The sequence below is a fragment of the Periophthalmus magnuspinnatus genome, chromosome 11 (genome assembly GCF_009829125.3).
Source record: "Periophthalmus magnuspinnatus isolate fPerMag1 chromosome 11, fPerMag1.2.pri, whole genome shotgun sequence".
NCBI classification, from domain to species: domain Eukaryota; kingdom Metazoa; phylum Chordata; class Actinopteri; order Gobiiformes; family Gobiidae; genus Periophthalmus; species Periophthalmus magnuspinnatus.
This window is the reverse complement of record NC_047136.2, coordinates 9,481,266-9,493,698: the sequence shown is the minus strand read 5'-3', so window position 1 is coordinate 9,493,698 and position 12,433 is coordinate 9,481,266. Positions and strand designations below refer to the sequence as shown.

The 12,433-nt window shown below is 39.1% G+C and overlaps 1 protein-coding gene across 1 annotated transcript in view; it reads left to right on the top strand.

The window, feature by feature from the left end:
* The window catches only part of LOC117379073 (CUB and sushi domain-containing protein 3-like), a 319,068-nt gene that overhangs the window by 262,942 nt on the left and 43,693 nt on the right, over window positions 1-12,433 (top strand). The window contains exons 20-25 of the mRNA XM_055225479.1: window positions 2,499-2,615; window positions 3,273-3,488; window positions 5,116-5,304; window positions 9,126-9,226; window positions 9,912-9,980; window positions 10,124-10,280. Of these exons, the coding sequence (XP_055081454.1) occupies window positions 2,499-2,615; window positions 3,273-3,488; window positions 5,116-5,304; window positions 9,126-9,226; window positions 9,912-9,980; window positions 10,124-10,280 (849 nt within the window). The remainder of the gene's footprint in view (window positions 1-2,498; window positions 2,616-3,272; window positions 3,489-5,115; window positions 5,305-9,125; window positions 9,227-9,911; window positions 9,981-10,123; window positions 10,281-12,433) is intronic.

Here is a 12,433-nt window from a genome sequence, read left to right as displayed (position 1 = left end):
GCTTCATCTTGAACACGGGCAGCACAGCGGTTCGTAATTATGCCACATAGCAAGAAGGTCCCGGGAGTTGAACCTGTGACCTTCTTGATGTGAGGCCTTTCTGCGTGGAATTTGCATGTTATTCCTGTGTCTCTGTAGGTAATTCTGGTTCCTGCCACTAAAAACATGTGATTGGGGTTAAAAATATCAGTGGGACTTTCCTGGTTAAATTAAGAATAAATAAATAAAATAAACTGCCCATACAGATTGAATATAAAGACAGTATTATTTTAGAAAAAATAAACTTTTTTTATATTATAGAAATTCATACTATGATTGTATATGACATGTTGATATATATGAGATTAGAATCACATTTAAAAAAAATTGTTTTATTTAGACGTTTCTTTTTTATAAAGACAACTCTATCCTCAACAAGCATTCAAATGGCCGTATTAGTAATGCATATAGCAGTAAAGGTCGACTTGCTGGAAAATGAATTAAGCTGACTGTGTTGCGATCAAATAGCCACCAGTTGAATCAGACGGCTGCCTGTGCACTGGGAGCATGCTGAGGCAATTTGCAGAGGAAGCGTGGTGTGGCTGATGGGGCTGATTTGAAGATTACAGCAGTGTGACCACATATATGTCTCTGTCACATGTTCCCCGCGTATCCTCGTGCACCGCCCTTTTATACTGTCACCTCCTCTCGCCCCACTCTCAAATCAAGGAGGCAGCAGTAGTGATGTGTTCGTGGAGGTTGAGGGAGGGGGCACGGGGGTGTCTCTTTGTCTCACTTGCAGTGAGGGTGAGGACAGAAGAAGAACAGGGGAATAAAGCGCCGGTAAATGCTGTGCCATCGGTTTTGTAGGTTCTCACTGTGTACGGTTTGCTGGCTTCTGTGCTTGTTAACCACATTTGAATTGCACTGTTCCTGGGAACATTTCCTCGGAGAAGCCAGTTTGTGCAGATAAACATCAAACAGACTGGGATTCTTGGATGCCGTGTCATTAGGCACTGTTTATTCACCATGTAGGCACATAAAGATAGGCACCACTGACAGCTGCGGTTGGTAAGAAATGGTTTAGCCTCAGTAACATATTCACAAGATGACAGGCTTCCAACCACATAACAGCTGTTTATTTACAATAGGCACTGAAATGTTCTCCAATATTGATGAGAAGGTCACCTCTTTGTCTAAAGGGAGTTATTTCAGTGAAACTGCTCATAATTGCGGCAGTGAACAAAGCAACAGGGAGCCATATTGTAATGAAGTAAACCGACAGTGGCAAAGATGTAATGAGTGGGTTTCACACTTCTCAAGTCCTCCACGTCAACATTAAAACATTCCTGGCAGGAAAGTATTAATAATTAAACATTTGTGCATGAGCGAACACATCTGATTATGTGAATACAGTGTGCTCTGCATCTTTATGTCTGTGTTTGTTTAGAAACATTCCCTAGTTCTTTTTCTTGGATTCCGCTATTGTTGTGGTTACAGGCTGAATAGCCTGTTTTATATCCTTGTAGATTGTAAGTGTCTCCCAGTGGTTTGTGGTTTGTTCTTGGACTTTGTAATCATCAACATAAGAAACTTTGACCTTCTCTACTGAGCTGTCTGCCAGTGCTGCACTTTTAAGCAATGTAAGAAGAGAAAATGACAAGCAAGTTGACAGAAATGATGAACTAAATGAAGCAGCAGACACCAAACATCATGCAAAGACCTGCACATTAGTATGCAAAGTCTGAGTTGCACATTCACCCAAACTACGCCCAGTTCTGAGCATATGAGTTCTGCCCCACACTCAATCAGAGAATGTGGTTAAATGAAAGGTCAGACAGAGTGCACATTATGAGGCTTATAATGACAAACTAATTGACTCTAATATCCTGTGCAGCTTTTATCATTCTAGGATGTCCCATTTCAAGTTACAAAGTGATAATGTCATTTTGGTTGTGTTCACATACTTATGTACAGTCTTTGAACTAGTTTTACTGGTTTACGCCTTCTTTCCTTTGAAACTAACACACACTTTTGAGTATAACCAATCCACTGATAAATTGTTGTTTATTTTTTGAGTCATATTTAAAACTTTTCTGAGTATGTCTTACATTCATCATTCACTGTATTTTATTGCTTAGCCCAGATTATTTGACTTTTGATGTTAAAATGTTTAAACCAGTTTGTAAAAAGGCATTTACTTTGATAGATGGCATCATGCTAAAATGTGCTTACGGGGGCTACAAAACATTTTAGGTCACCTTTTGATAACTTTGTAGGCTGAAAGTAACTACTATTTAGGTATTTACTAAGGTATACTGTACTAATTTTTACTCTTGATTTGTATATGCTACTGCTGAAAACACATTTATGCTTATACCTGTGCACCTGGCAGAAGAGAGCTAATTCCACAGGGAAACTGTATCTGTTTTTGTTATCAACAATCTGATCTGACCTTTTTTGGCTCTTTGTCCCCTGTCACTGCACACATCCATCTTCCTTCTCTCCTGATCCTCCAGCTCTGTGTGGGGGAGATGTCCGTGGGCCCTGGGGAACCATCCTGAGTCCTGGATATCCCGACAGCTACCCCTCGTCTCTCAACTGCACCTGGACTGTGGAAGTCAGCCACGGCAAAGGTATGGCACACGCACAAACTAAACACTGCAATGGGGAGTGAAATGTTGTGTAGTTTATCTTTTATAGTAATGTGTACAGTTTTGAAACTTGGCTAACAAAATTGTCAAATGTCATCTATGTTTGATTATTCTTGGGGTTATTGAAAACTTTACGGGGAGATGTCAGCATTGCAGTTGACTTAGCAGTAGCAGGTCGTGTATAAACAGTATTGCACAACCATGAAGATAGTAATATTAACTTCAAACTTCACAACATGTATTTAGGGCTTAGGCGTGGAAGCTACTGATTTGCTGATAGAAAACACATTGAACTTTCTGTCAGTTTTTGTTTCATCTGGATAGGCCCAGTAATTACAGAGGTATTGATCATAAACGAGGTAAACAAATCTATAATCTAACAGTTAAACTTCTGCTATAGAATTCTGACCTGTGTTCCTGCTCAATTTTAAAATAGAGGCTGTCTAGAATGCTAAGAGGTCATGCAGCTCCACCCTTTGGACTGGTGTACACTCAGTGCTTCTGGTCAATTAGAAAATAAATGCAAACCCCCCCCCAAAAAAAACAACAACAACAACACTATCCCAAAGTCATGGATATTCAGGACAGTACAAGTTCCCCTAAGAGCTTCATCCATCTTGTTTTTTTCTTTCCCACCAGGAGTCCAGTTTCAGTTTAACTCTTTTCACCTGGAGGACCAACACGACTACCTGCTGCTGACGGAAAACGGGAGCTTCGTACAGCCGCTGGCCCGTCTCACAGGAAATGAGTTACCTAGCAACATTAACGCCGGTCTCTATGGCAACTTCAAAGCCCAGCTCCGTTTCATCTCTGACTTCTCCATTTCCTACGAGGGCTTCAACATAACTTTCTCTGGTAATGCATAAACTTGGAACATAGTTGAGTTGAACAGTATACCTAAATATAGACTTAAAACTTTTTTCGTTTTTTTTTTTATCTGTGTAAGTATTCTCAGGTCAGCTGCATGTTGTGTCTGGATAGGTTCACAAAAGTGTCGGGGAGAAAATTAAAAAAAATAATAATAATTGTCTCACTGAATCGTTATATAAATTTGGAATTTCGTTGCTGACACAAATAAATAGTAACAGACGGCATCCATATATTCATGTCTATTTACATATCGAAAAAAAAAAAAAAAAACATGGACTTGTTTCTTTTATTAAGTCGTTTTAGATAAATATTGCGATTTAAAATGTGTAAATTATAACCTAATGATCCACAGATGTTGTAGATTATAACTATATAGCAAACAAAAGCAGAATGTCTTCTTTAAGCTTTGAAAATATTTTGTGGATCGATCCGTCTGTTGTCCTGGTGCATAGTCCTGTTTTGGAGTTAGTGGGTCAGTGCTCTATTGAAGTGGAGGGTTGAGGCCAAAGACAGACACAGCCCAGGGCCACAAGTGTCCCTCATAAATCACGCCTCTGTCACAGCATCTCCCCTATTGACTCCGGAGAAAAAGAGCGCAGAAATCTGAATGTACTAGCGCTACATTTTTACCGCCTCCCAGATGGCGTAAAGCCGATACTTCCCATATAACACATGGGAGGTGTCACCAGAAGTGGGACTTGCCAACTTCCAACATGCTCTACATGCTGGGCCAAACTGCAGTGTGCTCACAGACATACTTTATCATCATCTATGGTCAAAATATATGGGACTCCTGGTGAGCGCAAAATCAAACAAGTACTTCTCAATTCAGTGGGATGTATTATGACATGTCTTTAGATATTTTGGATAGTTAATGTCAAACTATTAGAGTGAAGATTCAACTTTCTATTTCCATTTTTCAAACGTTTATTATTAAAGAAACCTAAGTACTAACATAGCAAACAACAAAGTTAAATCTGTCAACTGGACAAATCTTTAGGAGTGAAGACGTTTCGCTGCTCATCCAAGCCACTTCTTCAGTTCTGGTCAGAATGCTGGTGGCCACTGCCTTTAAATCTATCTGAGGGGAGGGGCTAACTACACTGAAACTGTAAACAGCTATTGTCTCCAGTTTCAGCTGAAACTACCCTATTCAGCCCTTGACGACCCTGCTATTGTTCTCATTGTTCTGGGTCTGAGGATGGAGTTGTAGATGGGGGAGAGATTATGTCTCAGGCCCCCATTTCTGTTTAAGGAAGGATTCTCTTTCCTAACAAAAAGTAAGTACTAACACAACTCAATGTGTACAAAATATGAATTTACATACCGGTAGGTGCTATTACAAAAGCACTTATGATTAAATATAACTTTTCTGGTAGACAGTACAGCATGTACTTGTCTCCATGACGATGTTATTGCTTTGCCTGGCATGTTCCACAGTATGACATGGTTTTTGTTAGTCGAGTATGTGGCAGACTCTCCACCATAAGTATTACATAGTGTACCTTTAAAGACTGAATAGATATTAAATTCACTTTCAAGTTTACATAAAACATACAGCTCAGTGTGCTAGAAAGAACAAATACAGATTTTTGCTTTTTTATTGTTCCAGAATACACTTTGGAGCCATGTGAAGATCCTGGGATGCCGCGATTTGGACGAAGAAATGGCTACAGTTTTGGAGTGGGCGACACATTGACGTTTTCTTGTAATGTGGGATATCGCCTAGAAGGGGCACCAGAGCTGGTGTGTCTGGGAGGAGGGCGGAGAATGTGGAGCGCTCCACTGCCCAGATGTGTCGGTATGTGAAAAATATGTGCCTCAGCTGTGTTAAATCTTGTACTTCACCCAGTATAACTCAAATGATTTCAGGCTACATGCAGGGGTTCACTAAATGAATAATCTGGAAAAGGAACAGCTAAATCCACTCTGCATCAAAAGTTTCATGTATCTATTTTTTTTCTCTTTTGAAGTCTCAAGGCTCCCTGCAAGTGTTGCAGCCTCTGCTTGCATTATGACAAGCAAAGTGATTGAGTCAAAAGTTGGAGTCCATTATGTTTTATCAGTTTTGATAGTTCACAAGCCAAGAGGGCCCAGCTGTTACAAGACACTCAAAGAGAAAGCCACTTTTGATAACGGCAAAACTCATCCTAAATTTCCATTTATTTGCAATGCTGACTTCCTTTCTTTGAACACCCATACAGCTGAATGCTTTTACGTTGTCTGGTGACCCAAGCTGACACTTTTACAGTATAAAATCTGTATTCATTTACATCTCAGTCAGTTCACAAACAGTAAATGTCAGGTAATGTTAATGTGTAGCAGGACCTGAGTGGGCTGGGATTTTTAGCCAATATAAATGCTATAACGCTTCCAGTAACTATTGAAGTACAAGCTATAAATGTGATAAAAAGTCCAGAAGTGCCTACTTACAGAGCAGATTATGAGGCAGTTTACATTAGGAGTCTGTTGACTCCTCTGCACAATGCAACATATTGTTTACAACATGCTGTTTCCAATACAATGACAAGTAGACATGTAGACAAGAAGACAACTGCCAATAGAAGCCCATGTATACATCACTAGTCTGACATTCCCTTTCAATCAGTCAACAGTTTATTTTTGCTGATTTCTTGTGCCTTGGGTGGTAGAGTGTTTGTCTTATATATACTTACATCCCAACCACAGGGTCATGATGTGAGCGCTTGGTCAGAGAAGTGTTTGGTATGGATAGTTAGTAGGGATGGGGAATAAATAGAATATCAGAAAATGCATAATATGGCATTGTGGTTTTAGAATTGAGTATATTGCCTTTTATTTAAAAGACTGAAAATAAATTCTAGTAACTTGCAGGGTAATCTTACAACTAAATAGATAATTCTGCACTTCTGTGATTCATCATTCATTAGAGTTCATTCTTGTTATAATACTTAAACAGACATGACATTTACAGGTACGGTCTAAATATTGTCATTGGAGCAATCCCAAAAACTACAATATTTTCATTTGTGCCAATATTGCCCACCGCTTTAACTGCAGGCCAAAGCGGTCAGCCTCAGGGCAGCTGTGGGAACAGTAGCTGCCATAGGGCGACAGTAGCTCAGTTGGTAGAGCTTTTGTCACCTGATCCGAAGGTTTGAATCCAACTCTCAGCATAAACATTATTGGTTGAGCATGCAGATCCACTGACCCACAGGTTAGTGGTACAATTTCATCTCCCAACAGATGAATGCTGTAATTGTCTCCTTGCGTAAGACCCACCTTGACCCACCTTGCCCCCCGGGTCTGCGTACACTGGTAAATAAATGTGTCTGTGAGTAGTTTCTTTGAGTGTCTAGAAGGTGGAAAAGCACTATATAAAAATGTGACCGAGCGTGGGGGGTGAATGAATAATACACTCTCACACAACTTTTTGTCCAAAGATTAATGCTAGGCTATAACTAGGGAAAAAAAGATCAATGGAAGACAATTAAAAGTGGTTACTTCATCTCTTGGTTTGTGTAGTTTTTCCAGGGATTAGCAAAAAATGACACAAAAACATTCAGTCAGAAATAACTATGTAGGAATAAGATGTATTTAGTTTTATTTCTTGGTCTAAACTTCATTTTAAACAATCTTTCTCAACTTTCAGGACTTCACTACAATGTTTTAATGGCACTTATAAGAGTAGACTCCTCATTGGACACACAAGCCTTTGACAGTGGATAGGATTAGCCAAATGAGCATCTCAGCGCAGATAAAACCTTGTACCTTTAACTTGAGGCTGTTTGAGAGAGAATAAAAGTGTGTCAAATCTGATTGGATTTGGGCTGCAGATTTACAATCAATAAACAGCGATGATAAAGACGTCACAGCAGAAAACAGGAAAATAGGTTCAAAAAACAGCACGCAGTATATGATGATTTAATTTTAGATGACTTCAGAGAGTCTCACATTTTATTTTTAACATAAAAGTTGTGTTTACAAGCGGCAGTTTCAACCTGTTATACCGGATTATGCAAAAGTTTGAAAAGTGCTGGAGCGCAGGCACATAAAACGGCCCTCCATCAAACACACTTACGATATATATTAATAATTAAGTGGCGGCTCTAATCCTGCTCTCGACATCATTGGTTGAGCGGTTCGATCCACTGATGGTCTAGTTCCAGCTCCCACAGGTGAATGCTGTCATTGTGTCCTTCGGCAAGACACTTAATCCATCCTGTCCCCAGTGTCTGCGTACACGGCTGTATTAATGTGCATGTGAATGGATGAGTGGTTCCTCTGTGTAAAGTGCTGCATAAAAAGGTGACTAGTTTCCATTTGACCATTTGACCAGCTGAACAAACGTCAAAGTAAATCATTAGTAAATTTAAACCTGTGATAGCTGGTACCACTAATTTTAAGGTTTTCATCCACCATTATTACTATTATCATGACGACTTATTCTACTAATGTGGAGAGTTTAATGACTCAGAAAATGTACTTTTAAAAACTTTTTTAAAGTATAATTTGTTATCCAGGTGCTTAAAGCAGGCAGCTGATATTGAAATGGTTTCTTAGCCCACACAATTCTTAGTCGTTTTTCTTCTGTGCCCTTAGTTGTAGGTCAGGCCTTTCACAAGTTTGTGCTAGTGCCAAGTTTCCATATTTATTAGGCTATTGCAGTTTTTAGGGAATTTACCAGAACTTTTTTAGAGAATTTACTGTTTCGCTCTCAGACAGTGGAAAAGCGAGCAGAGACTATATGGTGATTTTCATGGGAAATGTTGATTGAAGTGGACGAGCACAGTACTTATATAGAAGGATAGAGAGCGCGGTGGAGCAGAGGGAAGGGAGTTAAAGAGGGAGAGGGTGGAGAGGTAATTTTCTAAATGGAAACTGTAGCCTTGTGATTTATTGACGATATGACAGCTGTAATATGACTATTACACCAGCAGAGACACGCGGAGGGGCGGGCGTGAGGCAACGAGTGAGGGAATGAAAAGAGGATAAGGGACAGTGTGTAGATAGAGGGCACATGTGTGAAGTGTACAGATCTTTAGGTAAATTAGCTTTGGGCTTTTACACCTGAAGCACACTGCTCCAAATGGATGCGAATGGCTGACAGTGCAGATGTTCAAATCCACATACACACACACACATACACATACTATAGAGAGCTCTAAGGGCAGTTGAGCTTAAGACTACTTTAGAGTCAAGGGAGCGATCATTTGTGACTGAAAGGGTGACACTAAAATGACTCTGTGAATTGTGGACTGAGCTGTAAGTAGAAACACATTAGAGGCAGCAGCCAGGACATTGCAAATAGTGAATCCAAGCCATTCTAAAAGAGAATAAAACAGCTCTGAGTGCTCAATGTTATTTAGAGTCAAACGTTAAATAAATAAGTTCCTTTGTTCCTTTCCCCTTTGATGACCTCCCTGAAAGTTGACAGAAAATTTCCTAGAGTAATGTAATAATTACGTCCTAAATTCCCTACTCTGAAAATTGTAACCAGATTGTACCAGAAGTATTGACGCAACTGCAAATGAAAGTTGCAGTTCCTTGGGTCTGAACCAAACTCTCTAAAGCGTCTAGCAGTAATTACTCTCGACTGGCTCATAGAACAAATTCTAATCATATTTTCTTCTTGTCAAACAGCTGAGTGTGGCTCTTCAGTCATCAACAATGAAGGGATACTTCTGTCCCCAAACTACCCCATGAACTATGACAACAACCACGAGTGCATCTACAGTATACAGGTACGTATTACTTTTAAGTACTATTCATGTTATGTTGTTATATGAATCATTTAAATGGATTAATTCACTGTGATACTCATTTCAGACAGAGGTATACATATCGCCTTTCCCGTATTTACAAATATGTTAATAATAAAGTGAATAATAAACCTTCCTCCTCTAAAGTCTATAACTTCTCAAAGTATTAATATTGGATTTATATACTGAGTAATTATAATTACACCTCTTCTGGCTGTTTACACCACACTCAAAAACATTTCCAATTAGCCACGGATGAAATATTAGTTTAGTTTTCAACCCGCCAGCAAGCAATCCTTATTGTTATCTGATGATCCTCCACTATGAAATATGAAAAATATTATAGTGAGTAATATTATGATTATGTTTGGATTCTTCCCTATGGATGTGGATCACCATCTGGAAAATCTCTGTTTGTCTGAAGATTCTATTTTGATACACTGTGTAGCCACTGGGTCAGCAATGAGCACATTTTTAACATAGATTTTAATGATAGTGGGGATAGCACTAAGTATCTGTCTGTACTCTTCAACGGCTTCTACTCTTCTTAGATTATTATTATTTTTTTTACAAAAGGATAAAAAACAGTGTTGTCGACCATCTTGTCATCTATTTGTCAGTGCTTGTTAATTTAGCTGAAAGCTGTGCTATCTGATGTTTGCCTCAGGTGCAGGCTGGCAAAGGCATCAACATTTCAGCACGTACCTTTCATCTGGCCCAGGGGGACATACTCAAGGTAAACAGGCAGTTTGTGATGGTTCTTTGTCATTCCTCATGTCTGACATCTGCCGCTACTACCACTCATCAGCACCACTATCCTGTAGCGAATAACAGGTGTGAAATTACATCTTATTTATTTGTATTGTGCTACTTCTACAGGTGCATGATGGGAAAGACAACACAGCCCATGTACTCGGAGCATTTACCGGGACGTCTATGCTGGGGCTGACCCTCATCTCCACTTCGAATCATCTTTGGCTGGAGTTTTTCAGCGATGGAGAAAGCACAGGGGAAGGATTTAAACTGGTTTATTCAAGTGAGTGCACAACGGCAGCTAGTGTTACATTGAATAGTGAGGAAAATCGTGCTGTGAGGGTGACCGCAGAGCTCTTTTTACATATAAAGTCTGCTCCATATTAAAAGAACCAGGTCAGATTTTGCTAACAACACAACAGGAGGCTTCTTTCTCACTGTGTAGGCTATTCATTTAAACATCCAACAAAGCTTTTAAAATCATATGAATGCAAATGTAAATAGGGCTTATTTTCATATCCTGGTTAAGAACAAATGAATCTGGCTCTGTAGGATTTTGAACACATTCCAGTTTGCAATCTAAAAGTTATTTTTTGTGCGTTTAAAATGAATTGTTTCCACTAAACTTTGTTATGAAAGACTTTGTGCTAATGGCAGTCTGCAGTCTTAGAGGCAGAACTCCCACGGTTTAATAGAATATGTGTGGTTGGGGCCACAGATGAATTGCGCAGGAGGTCTTGTAATGCCTTGTGCACTTGTTGGTATTACCGCTGCATGCATTTGAATTAGTAATTAGGTCAGAGCCTGTTAAAGTCAAGCACTTCACCTCAGAAGACAGTGTGGTTTATTATGGATTGACAAGTTGATACATTTTCATACATTTGCATAAACGCTTCATTAGTTACAGATTCTAGTGAAGACTATGTTCAGGTTCACTCGAGTGCAGCTGCAGCTAGGAGGTCGATAATGCATTTTAATACGGAAATTGTCAGTGATATATTTGTACGGTGTGTAATCCTCATTAAACAAAGCCCTGTGTTGTAAAAGCATGTAATGGTGAAGGCTACCACATCAACTGGCACTGGCAAGATTTGGAGCCAAACCACAAAAAGTACTTCATTTAAATATTTTAAGATTCTTCTTTCAAAGTTACACTGGGTTTCCACCTTTTATAGTATGATTGTGAGTTACTCAAGATTTTCCCTATAGTAAATTGTAATTTTAAAGTGATTGGTTCTATAAATGGCCCTTAATGGACATTATGTATGACATTAAACATTCTATTTCCACTGAGACAAGCAGGTGAGGCCACGGCGACTGTGGACTCCAGGCAAAGTAATAACATTTCCATGGAGACAGGAGATGGTGTCCCTCCATCAGAGAAAGTTACTTAGTACATCATTAAGGAAGTGAACCTGTTTAGATGTTGCTATAAACTCTAAACACCAGTCGTTTTAACCGTGGCAATAATCATTTCAGGAACTCTTAAAGTGGCTTGGCTTAATCACATCTCTACAGGAGAAACTTGTGTGCTTGTATTTGATTTATTGTAACCCTAAATGTTTCTCATCATCATCAAACTCATTGTACATTCCCTACTGCAACGATCAAACAAAACATGTCACAACTGATTAGCAAAGCCGAGAGAGAGCTCTCATTTTCTAAGTGGACGGGGTTTTTAAAAGGTGCCTCGTATTCAACGAAGCAGACCCACATTCACGGTGCCCCTCAGATCAGACTCTGAATTAGAAAACCTAATTGTTTAAATGGCGACGTGCGGATCATTTGCATTCCTCTGAAGTTAGTGTCTCAAGGCTTATGCAGGTGGGGCATTACCTAATTGTCTCTCCATAGCTCAACTTTTTCCCTGCACATTGACTTTTACCATATTTTATTTAATATATTTTTTGACAATATGGCTGATGGATTATGAATAGCCCACGGATGCCTTTTAATAAATAATGCATTTGTTTTTTGTCTTTTTTTTGTGAGAAAGGTCTTCTATAGCATGGTGCTTTCAAATGGGTTCAGCTTATTATGTTAATAATTGAGTTACTTAAAAACATTTATGATCCCTGTAAAAGCCAAAGGTTTTTTTTCCAGTAAAAAATGCTCATGTGTTATTCATTCGCTTACTTTATACCAGTTCCTCATAAATACACAACAATTGTAGCTGCTTTTGGCCATCACTGATTTAATGCTGTTGGTGTAGCACATTAGCAAGGTCACGAGAACAGGTGGGGGTCTTTCAATACATTTATGCGTAAATGTCTAGCCTGAATTGAGGCCTCGTCTGTTGAAAGCCCAGGTGTGTAAAGTTTGCTAGTCAATTCTGATTCAAATTGCTATTGGATGTTTTTTTATTATTACATTTTTATTCTGCTGTTTTTATGAACCTCTAGAATGGCAGCTAGTAGCCATATCCCTTTCCTATTC